This window comes from Acomys minous (assembly GCF_964271855.1).
Source record: "Acomys minous genome assembly, chromosome: 18".
NCBI lineage: Eukaryota > Metazoa > Chordata > Mammalia > Rodentia > Muridae > Acomys > Acomys minous.
Genome location: NC_140501.1, coordinates 21,056,733 through 21,069,983, shown reverse-complemented (window position 1 = coordinate 21,069,983; position 13,251 = coordinate 21,056,733). Strand labels below are relative to the sequence as shown.

The following is a 13,251-nucleotide window of genomic DNA, read 5'->3' as shown; positions in this document are numbered from 1 at the left end:
TCACCAGTCTGTCACATGGGAGGGCAGGTGCTCCTCACCCTGCTGCTTATTTACCTGGTTACAGTAGGTTACAACTATCATGCCCAAGCCACAGTCCCCAGTCTATTTGAAGTAGGGACAGTGTCTATGATTGAATTCCTCCTAACTGACAGGATGTTTGACATGTTTGGTGAATGAATAAATGTTTAATGTCTGTAACTGCCTAGGAAGTGGCAGAAGTAGACTTCAACCTACATCCTTGACATCGTTTCCTGAAGTCTGTTTCTTTATCTATAAAATAGCAAAGAGTGCTCATACATCTGCACTGAACCTACACTTGCTCCCTGAGATTTTCTCATAACAAGTAAAGTATCTGTGTCCTCCAGATAAATGATAGCAACGCAGGCTAAAATACCGAGGTTCTAAAACATTTATTACAGCCCCTAGTGTACACTAGGCAGTAAATAATGTTTAGGGGAGGAATGGAAGAGAGGAGAGAGCAGTCACTAGGAAGACAAGATAAAGGAAGAAAGATGTACAGAGACTAATGGTTGTGCTCGTTACCTATTTTCTCCCGATTAGGTTGTTATAGAGTTTTTAGTGGACTGTGTGACTATGTGTAGCAAAGGCTGGTTTTCCAGTTTCCACTAATCTAAGTATTGTGCAATTGGGTTGTAACATCTATGAAAAGACAGATTTGTGAGGCAGCTTCTTGGAATCTTCTCGTAGGAACCATCTGGACCACATCTTTAGCTAAGCGCTCATTCTTGCCTTCATGTTGCCACGTGGAACAGATGTCACCTTCTTGGAATGCCTTGGGTTCACAAAGTGGTGAACTGGGAAGAGGCCGGACCTCTGTGAAGAGACATCTCTGTGGGGCAGATAAACACCTTATCAGCCTTTCGCTTCTTACCACCATTTTGTTATATGGAAATCAAACAAGCCATAAGCAAACTAACTCCCAAATAACAGAGATATGGGCAAGCAGAGCTACTAAAGGCCCCCACACAGTTTGTCCATAGGATTCAGTAAAATTAAGATGGAACCAAACTGGAAACTCTGTCTCTGCATACAAGTGTCCATAGCAACAGAAGGATCTATTCTAGGGAGAAAATTCACCAATGATCACACTCAACTATATATCATGCATGCTACAACATCAACCCACCAAACAAAATATGCCCGGTGGTGATGTAGTGACACAACTATCTGGCACATTCTCAACTGTGCTGTGATTGGATGTGAGTCCTTCTCCATGGAAGGGAATACACACTTGATACTATAACTTCAGTCAAAAGCCTGTGGTGGGGGAGGGTATGGACCCCAAGTGGAACTCTCTATTGTTGATTTTTTAATAGATTATACTGTCAAATTATCTCCTAAATATTTATGCTTATTTATACCAATAGATTAGTGTGGCTCTCAGGCTTAGGCAGAGAAATATATATATATATATATATATATATATATGTGTGTGTGTGTGTGTGTGTGTGTGTGTGTGTGTGTGTGTGAATAAGTTATTCATAAGATCCTAGCCTTAAATAGGGGGCCTCTATGTTTCGCCTCCTCTCCTTGCAAATCAACATACACACACACACACACACACACACACACACACACACACACACACACAGGAGAAATAGAATATAAGAGCCAGCAGATGGGAAAGAATGTCATGTAATGCTACCATTTAGCTATGACATCAGCACTATCACCTAGAACATAGAACGTCGGTGGTTACTGGCACAAGACTGGATACTCCAATGTGGACAGAAGAGATACTCATGAGGACTTCTTCTTCATAAGGACTGAATGGCTGCTCCCAGTTGCTGGAGAAGGGTTATCACTTTCTCTAATGATGTTGACACTGGAGGGCTAGGAAGGAAGAAGGGTTTTAGAAGAAGAGCTACATCAGAGAGTAATGGGAAACACCTATGATCACAGTACATGGTATTTATGTATAAACTGTCAGGAGAAAGGAGAACCTGCCTGGAGATTGCTGTCAATGCCATAACATTGACAAGATGTGTGCACTTATAATAGAAAGATTTCCTGCTGTCTACAAAAATCTAAAATATAGGCAAGATGAACGTTTAGTAACTAATTAGATGGGTATAGTGAGGCATGCCTTTAATCCAACCATCTGGGAGGCAGAGGTAGGTTGAACTTTGTGAGTTGGAAGCCAACCTGATACACATAGCAAATTCCAGGCTGGCGGGGCTACATAGAAAAACCGTGGCCAAAAAAATCAAAGCAAAGCAAAAACAAAGAACTTGATTAAAAGATCAACTGATAGTAACAAAAAAAAGAGAAATATAAACAGAATCAAGTGACATATGAATGAAAGTAGGCAGCAAGATAAGCATAAACCCTGCCTCCTGGGACCAGGTAGTCAGCAGACATAGGAGCGTGGGAAATCAGAACTACCTGCTTCCTGCAGACATTTATTGTACAATCAGAAAAGAGAGGGGCGACCTAGATAGCACTTGCTTCCCTTCCTAAATTAGTCACGGAGACACTGTCGCAGAGAAAAAGGAGGAATTATCACAGTTTCCACTGTAAAAACTGTGCAAGCTGAGAGTGACTTGGAAGAATAACTGGAAGGCAGGCCAGAGAGAAGCTCTTCCCTTCTGCTTCGTCTCTCCCAAGACTTCCCTGAGGACAAGCTCTGCCTGGTGCTTCACGGCAGAAATTGGTCTCAGCACTGGCCTCTAGGTTATGTCAGCAGAGTGGAAATGAGTTCCATGTCCAGAGTGCTAATGAACCCAAGTAGGGCTGATCTAGAGCCCTTTCTTCCTCAAGCTCCCCTCTTCAGGAACTTGACTCACATCTTGCCAAGACGGCTCCTCTCAGAATGCAGAACAGTTTTAGCCCAAGAAAGGGGCCATTATGGTAAGCTTTGTAGAGTCTAAGGAACTGCCTGCTGTGGTTTGAATGTGTCCTGAAAAGGCCACTTAATCCTCCCCATGCAACAGAGACAAATAGGTCACAAAGGTCTTGACATTGAGAATGGATTAACGTGCTCACTGCAGAAGTGAGTAAATCATTTCAAGAGTCAGTCTCTTCTCAACACAAACCTGCTTTCCATCTCACCTGCCTTCCATCATGGGATGACACAGATGTATGGCCTTTCCAATGCCCGAGCCATGTTCCTTAGTTTTTCAGCCTCCAAACATGAGCCAGAGGAATGTCCTTCGTAAACACCCACACTACATTGTGGTCTTACAACACAAACCCCATTAAGACCGTCTTTCCCCTTCTTCAACACACTAGAACAGATACAGGTTAGGGCACATCCTGTAATCCTTTCTCAAAACACAGTGCAGAGGACCAGTACAGCTAAAGGGCGTGAGCTCACAAGACAAACGAGCCAGGCAGCTGAAAAGTGTAGCTACTGAGAAAACAACAGCAGTAACACTGTCTCAAAACTGGTGGAAAGGTATCATGGCACTAACCATCTTTAATAAGCTGAGATGTTCACAACAAGAAAACAGGAAGTCCTAAGACAAAGAGCCTAAACTGAATCTAAAACTGAAGCTGCTGAAGTGTTAAGACAGTTATCGCATAAACCAGATGGGAAACGTAGGACTATAAATGTATAAGCTAGAAGATTAACCTGAGAAGACAAAAGAAAACATAGGGAGATTATTTTTAATTTCAAAGATAAGAGATATAGATGGTGCACGTTTCAACGACAAGAGAAAAAGAATTTACAAGAGATGCACAGGAAGGAATCAAGACTATAAGGACATATTTTAAGAAATAGAATTAAGCCTGGTACAATGGTACATGCCTGTAATCCCAGCACTCAGGGAGGCAGAGAAAGGCTGATCTCTGCGAGTTCATGGCCAGTCTGGTCTACAAAATGACTCCAGGACAGCCAAGGCTACACAGAGAAACTCTGTCTCAAACAAAATCAAAAAAGAAATAAAAAGAAGTAGAAATAAAGAAAGACAGACAACCTCAAATTGATGGTGTTCACAGAATGTTATGTATGCAGGTAGGAGAAAATTGTACCCAGATGAAGTATATTAACTGAGGACAACAAGAAGATAATCCTAACTGTCCCTGGGAAGAATCCAGCCCAGATGGCTCAAAGCTGCAACAGTAGCTCCTCCATATTCTAGTGTAAGTTCACGCTTGAGGCCAACATGGACCATTGGTGACTCCCTGTCTCAAATTCTAAACAGAAATGCTTTTTGCAAATTACTTTGAAGATGTTACTTTGTTTGTTGAGATTTTCATGTACAAACCAGTGCGACAACAGTCCTTGACATACAAATGCATAGGTCTACAGCTTGCACACCCACACTGAAGGGTCATAGAGGAATAACTCCAGTAGAGGAAAAAGTTATTCAAGAACCTTCCAAAAAATGAGCAATCAAAAACTCTGTGAAAGGATAGTTACTATTTTAACTTTTAAGATAAAAGCAGAGCTGATGAAAATAAAAATGGAAGTCACATTAAAAATTATTAAGGACTAAAATTCCGGACAATATCAAACTTGTAAATACAGAGAATAATTAAAGCCAAAGAGATCGTAGGGGATATAGAGTCATTGTATTATCAAAGACAACTCGTGTTCAAAATGCTATTTGGGATAAGCAAGCATAAGAATGAGTCTTAAGACAGGGCAATCATCAAAGTAAATTTAAACTAGAATGCAGACCTGCTCAACTGAAAGAAGAAAGTGTCTTTCTAGAGAAAAACAAGGGCAGAAAGAATGAAAAAGAGAAAAGTGACAATAAAAAATATAAAGTAATAAGACAAAAATGAATCCCAAAAAGTTAATGTTTGAGGCCAGTAGCATGGCTCAGGCAGGTGCCTGCCCCAAGCCTGATGACTGAAGTTCAGTCCCCAGAAGCCACATAGTGGAAGAAAGAACTGACTCTGGTAAACTGTCCTCTAACCTCCAAACACATGCTTACAGCACATGTATGTGTGCTCACTTGGCACGTGCATATAAAACCTTTAAAAAACTTTAAAAACTTAAGAACATTAACATTGAAATATCAAAAAAATAAAATAGTGAAAATAAATATGGAATTTTTAATCTATGTTTAAAATATGTGATAAATACTAATGAGATATAGTCACCAACCCAGAAACAGAAAATCACATCTTAAATTAAAAAAGGATCTGTCAATGGGCTGATGAGGCCACTCAGCAGGTAGGTGCTTGGCTTAGTGTGAACAAATGTGTCAGTTTGAGCCCCAGCATCACACAAAATGGGCATGGCACCTACAAATGCAGTACACTGGCGGTGGGAACAAGAGAGCCAAAAGTTCAAAGCCAACCTGAACTACATGAGTCTGTGTCTCAAAAAACAATCAGCCAGTTGAAAATATAGCTCGGTGGTAAAGGCCTTCCCCAGCACATGCATATAAGCCTTAAATTCAATTTTCAAGGGAAAAACTTTTTTACAAGCCATGGTGATACGAGCTTGCAATCCCAGCATTTAGGAGGCAGAGGCAGAAGCAAACCAGAAGTTTAGCACAGTGAGTTCCAGGTCAGTTAGGGAAACACAATGAGATCCTATTTCAAATCCCCATGCCCCAAAAAAGGAATAAAAATACTGCCATCTCCAAGATTTAAACCAACACACAGCATAAATATTGAAAACACAAGACACAAATGGACATCACAAGAAAATATGAGCAAAAGAAACAGCTGAGTTCACACCCTAACTTTTTATTTAATTTTTAATTTGTTTATTAATTTTTTTGTTTTTTTGAGACAGGTTTTCTCTATGTAGCCATAGCTGTGCCAGATTTTTACATATACATTTATATTAATACACACATATATAATAAACTACCTACAACAAGAAGAACCATGAAACAATCAGGAATTATAATATATATCATATTACATTCATAGTGTTTTGGCTATTTGTGTTTGGCAGCCTTGAGGAAAACATCTTTCCGATCTTGGTGAGTCTAAAATTCTGAATTAAATTAATGTCTATTACATCCTAACTTCTTACAGAGTTTTTATTTGCCTTTATGCAGAAATGATGGCCAAAACCAGTACCATGCCAGATCTACTGGACCACAGCATCTATTGCTTAATCCCTGTCTCTATTATAGGATTCTGGCAACAAAACATTCACAATCAGAAAACAAGCAAAGATAGCTCTCCTGTATGCAACACAACAAACTCCAAAAATCTGGCAACATATTAAGATATAGTCAGATGTTGGGCCATTTCTATAAAAACAGATTTTCAATAATTGTTATTAGTTATGCTGCCCAAGAACCTTTTTTTTTTGACAATTTTTCAAACACGCTGTTTGATGAGAATAAAGAAGGAAGAAAGAGTGAAACTCCCCTCTCTTGCATTGCACACAGATACACTCTCACAGGGACAGCCTGTGTACATCAGTACACAGAGAGTTCACTAGGGACAGATCCAAGGCTTGGCTCATAAAACATGCTCAATGCCACTGAACATCATCGGCCACTTACCTGTTGAACCATGGTACACTACGAGAGGCCATTATTTCACAATAGACTGCTGGGTTTGAAATACTCTTCTGAACAGAAAAGAAAACTTCTAAAGCCAAGCAAAAGTTTAAGTCAGAAATTCTGACAACTAGAACAGTGCGCCAGGAACAGTATAGAGAGAAGCATGTACGTTCTGCCTCTAAAGCTGAGTGTACAATGGATTCAAAATAGCAATGTGCACTGTGACATCATTGCCAGGACAAGTCAGCAGGAGTATTTGTTCATTGAACCAAAATTATTTGTTAAAGAAATCAGAAGTACACTGCTAAAACTACAAATTTCACATATACTGTAATTTTGAGACCTCATAAGCTTAAGAAATGTACCTCTGATCAAGTTTAAGACAGTATTGGTCAAATAGTAAGTAATGAAAATTTTAACTCTAAAATCTACTTAATGTTTTCATTATCTATGCAAATTTTAACAGATAACTATCATTTCGTAGAAACACCAAAAGATTGATACAGTTCTTTCTTAAAAAATATGCCTGCATTTGGCCACAGAAATGTTTGCAGGCCTGGTTAGCAGATAAGTTTCTGACATCAGCAAAAAGGTCTAAGTTTTTCCTTGTCACCAAAGCAATTGTTTCTGAAAAAAAAAATGCTTGGGCATAGAACTCACTTCCGTTCTCCTTCCCTCTGGAGTGAGTCATCACCATGCTATTTTATGGTGTGTGGTCGGCTGCCATGAAAGTGAATGTAACGCCAGGAATTCAGAATTTTACCTTTATGGCACAATCGTGATGGAAAAGATGATAAAGCCGTTCAGAGTGAACCCCACAATTCTTCCATTTCATGATCTAGGGGATCGTGGAAACAGTAAAGTGGATTGGGAGAATAAAAATGGGGGGGACTCCGTCTAAGTCCTTATATGTAAGCCACAAAATTGCTTCCGAACCCACACATAAAGGTTTCAACACATGACCACTTCTGCTATTAATTATTGTGTGCCCAGGGTGAAAGCAAAGGACTCCATGTCCTGTGTGAGCCCACGCATCTGTCCTTTGAGATCAGTAGCCAAACTCTGGACTCAAGCTTGAGACGATGCGATGGTCAGACCTCATTTAAAGTGCTACCATTGAGGGTTTTCTGCTATCTAGGACAAGTGTTCTAAATCTCATGTTTATAAACCACTTCAAGGAGATTAGCGAGAGACAATTTATTATTTAATTTACAAACAAAAAATGTGATGGTCAGAAAGAACGCACTTGGATTCCAAAAAGCCCGAACTCTGAACTTAGCTGTTTTAGTTTGATGTCATATCTTCACTATCTCCTTGTATTACATAGCCCAGATCATCTGCACAGATAAATGTTACATACCATACCCACTCTGTGATTCAAATGTACCTCCTATTCAACTTTCCCATATAAAACTTGACATCCTCTGTGACCTTAGTCCTGCTCCAGCAGTGGCTTTCAGTAGATGTCACTGTCAACCTTATCCATTCATACATCCATCGGTTTTTTTTTTTTCCCATTACCTTATGTACACTACACGACACTATTCTGACATCACCAGGAAGAGAAGTATCGTCCTTGTGCATACATTTATCACCCCTGTAGTCTTTTTCTGCAGTGTAGATAGTAGAAACCAGTTCAGGTCAATTACATCCTCTTCCTAGCCAAACTCCTTTAGTGCTTCTCAGGGTCTCTTAAAGCTAAGGTCCTGTCATGAGTTGAGCTGGCTGGTCCTACATGAGCTAGCTGATGTCCATGCCTGCCTTACTCCAGCCGCCTGGGCTTTTTCATCCTCAAATGCACCTCCATGTTTTCACCTCTTAGCATGTGATTTTTTTTCCTCTTTCTGGAATGTTCTACCCATCACTTCTTACCATCCAACCTCCAGGTAGTTTACCCAGTTCATCTTTAGACCATTTGTCATGGCTCGTCTTCTCTGATTCTGGGTTTGGAAATCTATTTCCTATATTTTAGCATAAAATCACATCCCTTTTCTTCAGAGCATATATGTCAATGGATAATTATATATTTATTGGAAAAGTTGTTTAACATCTCACTCCTATTCATATTATAAGCTACATGAAAACAGGCAAGCCATATTTTTTATTGTTGTTGCTTCTACGTTGCTCTTTCTTGGTAATAGTAATTTGTAATATTATGAGTTTAAGAAATGTTTGAATGTTTGTCTTATGATATCTAGTATATTGAGGTTGTATCACAGGTGACATTTTAAAATACAGAAAACAAAGAGTAAGGATAAAACTGCATCTGTTCCACTGCCTAGTAATTCTATTTCTTCATCATTTTCACAGTTTTATTAGCAATGGAAAAGAAAATGGAACTCCTAGAAGCAACTCATTGTGCAAAAGATAAAATATGAATAATATGATATATCATAAATTAATATTCAATAGCTACATATCTCAAAAGCTTATACATTGCCCAAAAGATGTTTTCTTTTTTTTTTTAAACATCAGTTCCTTCTTTTTATTAACTCATACACAACTACTTGTCTTCTGATTTGTTGAAGCAATAAGTCAGACAACATTTGCCACAGTAATGTCTGTCAAAGTGGCTAGCCATAAACACTCCAGCACCACATTCATCAGAAGGACACTCTCGACGAAGTCGGCTAATTTTGCCATTTTCATCCATCTTATAGTATTTCAGCACAGCCAACTTCACCTTCTTCCTCTTATGCTTATTCTTCTTGGGAGTGGTGTAAGACTTCTTCTTCCTTTTCCTATCACCACGAAGTCTCAACACAAGATGAAGGGTGGACTCCTTTTGAATGTTGTAGTCTGACAAAGTGCGGCCATCTTCCAACTGCTTACCAGCAAAGATCAACCTCTGCTGATCAGGAGGAATTCCTTCCTTATCCTGGATCTTGGCCTTTACACTTTCTATAGTATTCGAGGGTTTAGCCTCGAGCGTGATGGTCTTCCCCATAAGGGTCTTCACAAAAATCTGCATCTTGGTGGTGACTCCACCTGCACGCGAAAAAAACGGATTAGACCCGACGGCCCCGGTGACAGCGACCCCAAAAGATATTTTCAAAGCATAAACTTTGAATATGAGCAATAATAATGCAGCAATCCTCAGGATCTTTATTCTGTACCAAAGCATGCATCTATTGCCAAGGCACCCTTCCGGTTTCATTTGTGGAGGATGGAAGGATGGAAAACGTGCCAGTAGTTGGCTAGGAACTGAAATAATTAATCAGCAAGTTTTATATAACTGAGTCTACTCTACTGTACATGGACCACACTGCGAAGACAAGAATACAGGAAGTATTAGTATACTCCCAAATACTCCCATTGACAAAAAATATAATAATATATAAATTAAATAGAAACCTTAAACCCCTACCCAGATCTAGACAATGGACAGAACACTCTCCACAGTAGAGTGGAGAGTGGGATATTACTTTCTCACATACTCTGGTGCCTCAACTTTGACCATGTCCCCTGGAGGGGGAGACCTGGTGGCACTCAGAGGAAGGACAGCAGGTTACCAAGAAGAGACTTGATAACCTATGAGCATATACAGGGGGAGGTAATCCCCCTCAGGAACAGTCATAGGGGAGGAGAATAAGGGGAAAATGGGAGGGAGGGAAGAATGGGAGGATACAAGGGATGGGATAACCATTGAGATGTGACAAGAATAAATTAATAAAGTAAAAAATAAATAAATAAAATAAATAAATAAATAGAAACCATTGAGATTCTTAATACAACTACTTCATAGTTACAAGTTTATATAGCAATATCAAAGTGTGTTATGACAAGGGAAAAACAAGTTTTAAATTTCACAGCTTGGCCTTTCAGAAATGTTTTATTTCCTCCAGAAACCAGGAAAATAAGCCAATTTAAAAATTTTCAGCTGAAAAGCACCTATAAAAACAAGAATCCTTGCTCAAAAATTATAGGTAAGTTAATAGCAAACGAAATATCTTTATTTGGGTCCTGAGTTGCTGACACCACTGGAGAGCAGTATAAGGTTCAAATTTTTTAAGGATGTAGGGTACACAGTACTCTTAGAAATAGCATAGTCAGATTTTCTTAAAAATTAAGAGAAGTACATTTTTGAGTCAGTATTTCTAAATATAACTACAGCAAGTAACTCTTCTGAATTTACCTTCTGTCCTCTTTGTTGTTGACTGGACTCTGGCTTAGTGAAAAACAAAAGAGGAGAGAAGGTAAAGTCAGAAGTGTTATTTGCTGTAGTATAGTTACGTCTGTGTCTCGGCAAATGCACGGAGCACTTCTTGACACAAGCAAAATTTTATATACTCTTGGTTCTGTGATATGGACGCATCAGCTATTTCAAGTTTTTGCAGACTAAATAGAATATTAATGGCCCTAATGATTTTTAAATACTATTTGCAAGGTTGTTTAAAATGTCTTAGCAACAATCGATAAGATAATGAACGTGAAAATACTGTGTACGTGGCAAAATGCTACCCAAGCATAAGTGAAAAGATTAACATATTTTTTAATTACTTTCAGTGGAAGTCATATGAAGGAATAGAATCCATGGTAAATAACCACAACTTGCTCAAGTATAGGATGCATTAAAAATAAATCCAGACTGCCATACATCCCCCAGACAAAGTGGAAGCTCTCACACAGTGTGTTGTTTTAAAAACGAGAAGACATTATTTTCCATAAACAAGAACACCGTCCAGTCCAAGGTGTGTCACTTTTTTTTTTTTAAGAATCCCGAGTAAAATGTGCTTTCAGTGTTTTCTATTTGGAGAAGGCTAAATCCAGATTTCAAATATTTTCAGAAAAGTCTTGAACATGAACAAAGAGCTTCAGGAGCCTGGGACATGTTATCACAAAACAAACGTGTTCTAGACTGACAGCAACTCAAAGATGACCAAACACTGAGAACTACCTATGCCATGCTTTCTTTTTTTTTAAATAACTTATTCAGATTACATCTCCATTGTTATCCCTCCACTTGTATCTTCCTGTCTCCCCCTCCTTCCCTCTGTCACCCTATTCCCCTCCCCTAGTTCTGTGACAAAAGGGGACCTCCTCCCCACCATAAGACCACAGCCTATTAAGTCTCATCCTGGTAGCCTGCTTCCCCTTTCTCTGAGTGCCACCAGGCCTCCCCACCAAGGAGAAGTGGTCAAATAGGGGGCACCAGAGTTCATGTCAGAGGCAGTCCCTGCTCTCCACACAACTGTGGAGAATGTGCTGTCCATTGGCTAGATCTGAATAGAGGGTCTAGGTTTACTGCATGCATTGTCCTTGGTTGGTACAGCAGTTTGTGCAGGCCCCCCTGGGTCCAGATCCACCAGCCTTGATGTTCCTCTTGTAGGGTTCCTGGACTCTCTGGGTCCTTCTATTTCCCCTTTCTCCATACCTTTCTCACCTGGAGTCCCACCAGCAGGTCCCGTGATAGCACATGCTGGCGAGGATGCAGAGGAAGAGCAACTGTGCCGTGCTTTCAAACAGCCTTATCTGCTGTTTTTTCCAAGACCCTCAAAAATCTAGCATAGTTATTTTTTTTTTAATGTGAGTTTATCAGTTCAGGTAATTTCAAGATTCAGGGGCCAAGTAAAGACCAGAACAGGTGAGACTTGAGGTGGAGGGCTACATTTGTTTAACTGGTATGAGTAGAGGAAAAGGTGATTATTGATTGTTGATGCAGCCTGCAAAATCAAAAGGAATTTGCTTTGGTTACAGAAAAATCTGGGAAATATCTACTCTAAATAAAAGAGAAAGATTGTGAAAAAATAAAACCAGCTGATTACACTGGCCATAAAATAAGGTGTGTTTTGTGAACCATGGTTTGTATGAAAAAAAACAAAGCTCTAATTAAAGCAAGTTCTAAAACAGAGTAAGATGGGAATGGAAAGCAAGGGATAGTTACAGGTGAGTGCCTCTCCTCACAGAGTCCCAGCCATCTGTGCGCATCATCTGAGAAATCTATCCTGTCTGATCCCTGCATGGCTGGTAAAAATTGCTTTACCACCCACCAGCCAGTTCCTGGAGCCCCAACCCCAAGCCCAGGCCTCCTGCTGACCAAGGAAGTCTTGATTTCAGAGCATCACACTGGAAGGTAGAGACTCTGAAAACTGACTCTCAGGCTCAGGGCTTCTGTGGATGGGTGAGCCTTGCAAAAAGGCCTCTCTCTGGTCAAGGAGGCAAATGAGTCCTAAAAGCCAACTGCATGACAAGAGAGAGAGACAGAGAGACAGAAAGACAGAGAGACACAAAGAGACAGACACAGAGAGACGGATACAGAGACAAAAAGAGAGAGAGCGGGGGCCAGACAGACAGAAACAACAAAAGGTAAAAACAGATAGAGGCAGACAAAGAAAGAGAGAGACAAACAGACAGACACAGAGATTTAATGTTTCACAAAGCCAGTACCATTCAGAGTCCTCCATGCAGAAGGTGGCTTTTCTCATAAGTTTTCCATTCAGACCGAACACCTTCTCTGAAATCTCACAAAGGCACTCACTCTATTGCATTCTGTTAGCTAGCAGTTTCTCACTTGAGCCCAACTTCCCCCCGCCCTTTCTGAGAGTGCCTCTTGACTCTAGTGACATGGCAAGACACACAAGGCCCAGGCCTCCACCTGCAAACCCAGATGGCGAGAAAGCACTTGATCCTTTTTCTCCACCAGGATAAAAACATCAAGAGGACCTCAGAAAAATAAATAGAGCACTGGATATATGTGAAGAAAAATATATACGCGAAGAAAAAGAAGGCCTTTGTTGTAGGTCTAAGGCAGGTTCTGAGTGGAGCACTCTTAGGTCCTGCAGAGCCTCCTTAGGCCCCTGCCACA

At 40.0% G+C, this 13,251-nt stretch overlaps 1 protein-coding gene across 1 annotated transcript; it reads right to left on the bottom strand.

Moving 5' to 3' along the window:
* Window positions 1-8,896: 8,896 nt before the first annotated feature.
* LOC311589286 (ubiquitin-ribosomal protein eS31 fusion protein-like) lies at window positions 8,897-9,485 on the bottom strand. Its single transcript, XM_084767595.1, has one exon. It carries the CDS (start codon window positions 9,415-9,417, stop codon window positions 8,950-8,952), a length of 468 nt encoding a protein of 155 aa, XP_084623721.1. The 5' UTR covers window positions 9,418-9,485; the 3' UTR covers window positions 8,897-8,949.
* Between the last annotated feature and the right edge of the window lie 3,766 nt (window positions 9,486-13,251).